The sequence below is a fragment of the Numida meleagris genome, unplaced genomic scaffold (genome assembly GCF_002078875.1).
Source record: "Numida meleagris isolate 19003 breed g44 Domestic line unplaced genomic scaffold, NumMel1.0 unplaced_Scaffold355, whole genome shotgun sequence".
Taxonomy (NCBI): Eukaryota; Metazoa; Chordata; class Aves; order Galliformes; family Numididae; genus Numida; species Numida meleagris.
This window is the reverse complement of record NW_018364580.1, coordinates 3,365-4,147: the sequence shown is the minus strand read 5'-3', so window position 1 is coordinate 4,147 and position 783 is coordinate 3,365. Positions and strand designations below refer to the sequence as shown.

General features: G+C 55.2%; 1 protein-coding gene across 2 annotated transcripts in view; it reads left to right on the top strand.

Annotated features, from left to right (window-relative positions):
* Positions 1-777, top strand: part of LOC110391369 — a 7,924-nt gene extending 7,147 nt beyond the window's left edge. For both annotated transcript variants that reach the window (XM_021383199.1, XM_021383200.1), the window contains one exon: positions 279-777. In XM_021383199.1, the coding sequence (XP_021238874.1) occupies positions 279-406 (128 nt within the window). In that variant the 3' untranslated portion in view covers positions 407-777. The remainder of the gene's footprint in view (positions 1-278) is intronic.
* The last annotated feature ends 6 nt before the right edge of the window (positions 778-783 follow it).

The window sequence follows — 783 nt, the reverse complement described above, 5'->3', positions numbered from 1 at the left end:
GACCGCTGCTTGCTGGCACCTGCACGGGATGGCTGTGATGGGTCCAGTAGAGCACATGGATTGTGCTGATGGGTGCATTCAGTGAGTTTTCCAGCGCTGCTGAGCATGTGGAATTCCCCGCCTGCCCCGACTGTGCCCTGATTACCCAACTCCTTTGTGTCATCGTGTCTCACAGCCCCAGGCGTCTCTCTGCAGTGCTGCTGGTAAGAGCAATGTGCACAGGGTGCAGCCTCTGCATGTGCGGGGCAGAGCCTTCATTGTTGTATTGTGCTCAACAGGTGGCAGCGGAGAACTGCGGTGCTCCTGGGCAGTGCAAGAACTGCAGGGAGATCCGTGGCTGCTCTTGAAGTCAGCAAGAAACAGAAAGCTGCATTTCCTGGAATGCCCTGGAACTCAGCTTTCCTGACTGCGTACTGTTTGCTGTAATGGGGAAGGGCAACGTACCCCCACCAGCGTTTCTCCATTATGTAGTGTGACTGAATATAGTGCTGCTAGAGCTCAGTACTACACTTTAGGGAACCCTGAAGGCTGCCTCTGCTTTTCTTCCTTCTCCTTGCCTCTGTCCTTTCCCTGTGGTGTTCTCCTTGTCCTTACCTTAGCCTTTGTTTTCTCGTGCTGATTTCTTTACCTTGCATTTCAGTTCCCGGCAGTGTTCTCCTGGGCTTTGGCCTTGGCCTGGGCCTGGGCCTGCGGTGTGGTGTTCTCCTTGGCCTAGGCACTTGGCCTGGGCTTGGGCTTTTGCTGAGGCATTCTCCTTGGCATTTGGCCTGGGCCTGGGCCTTT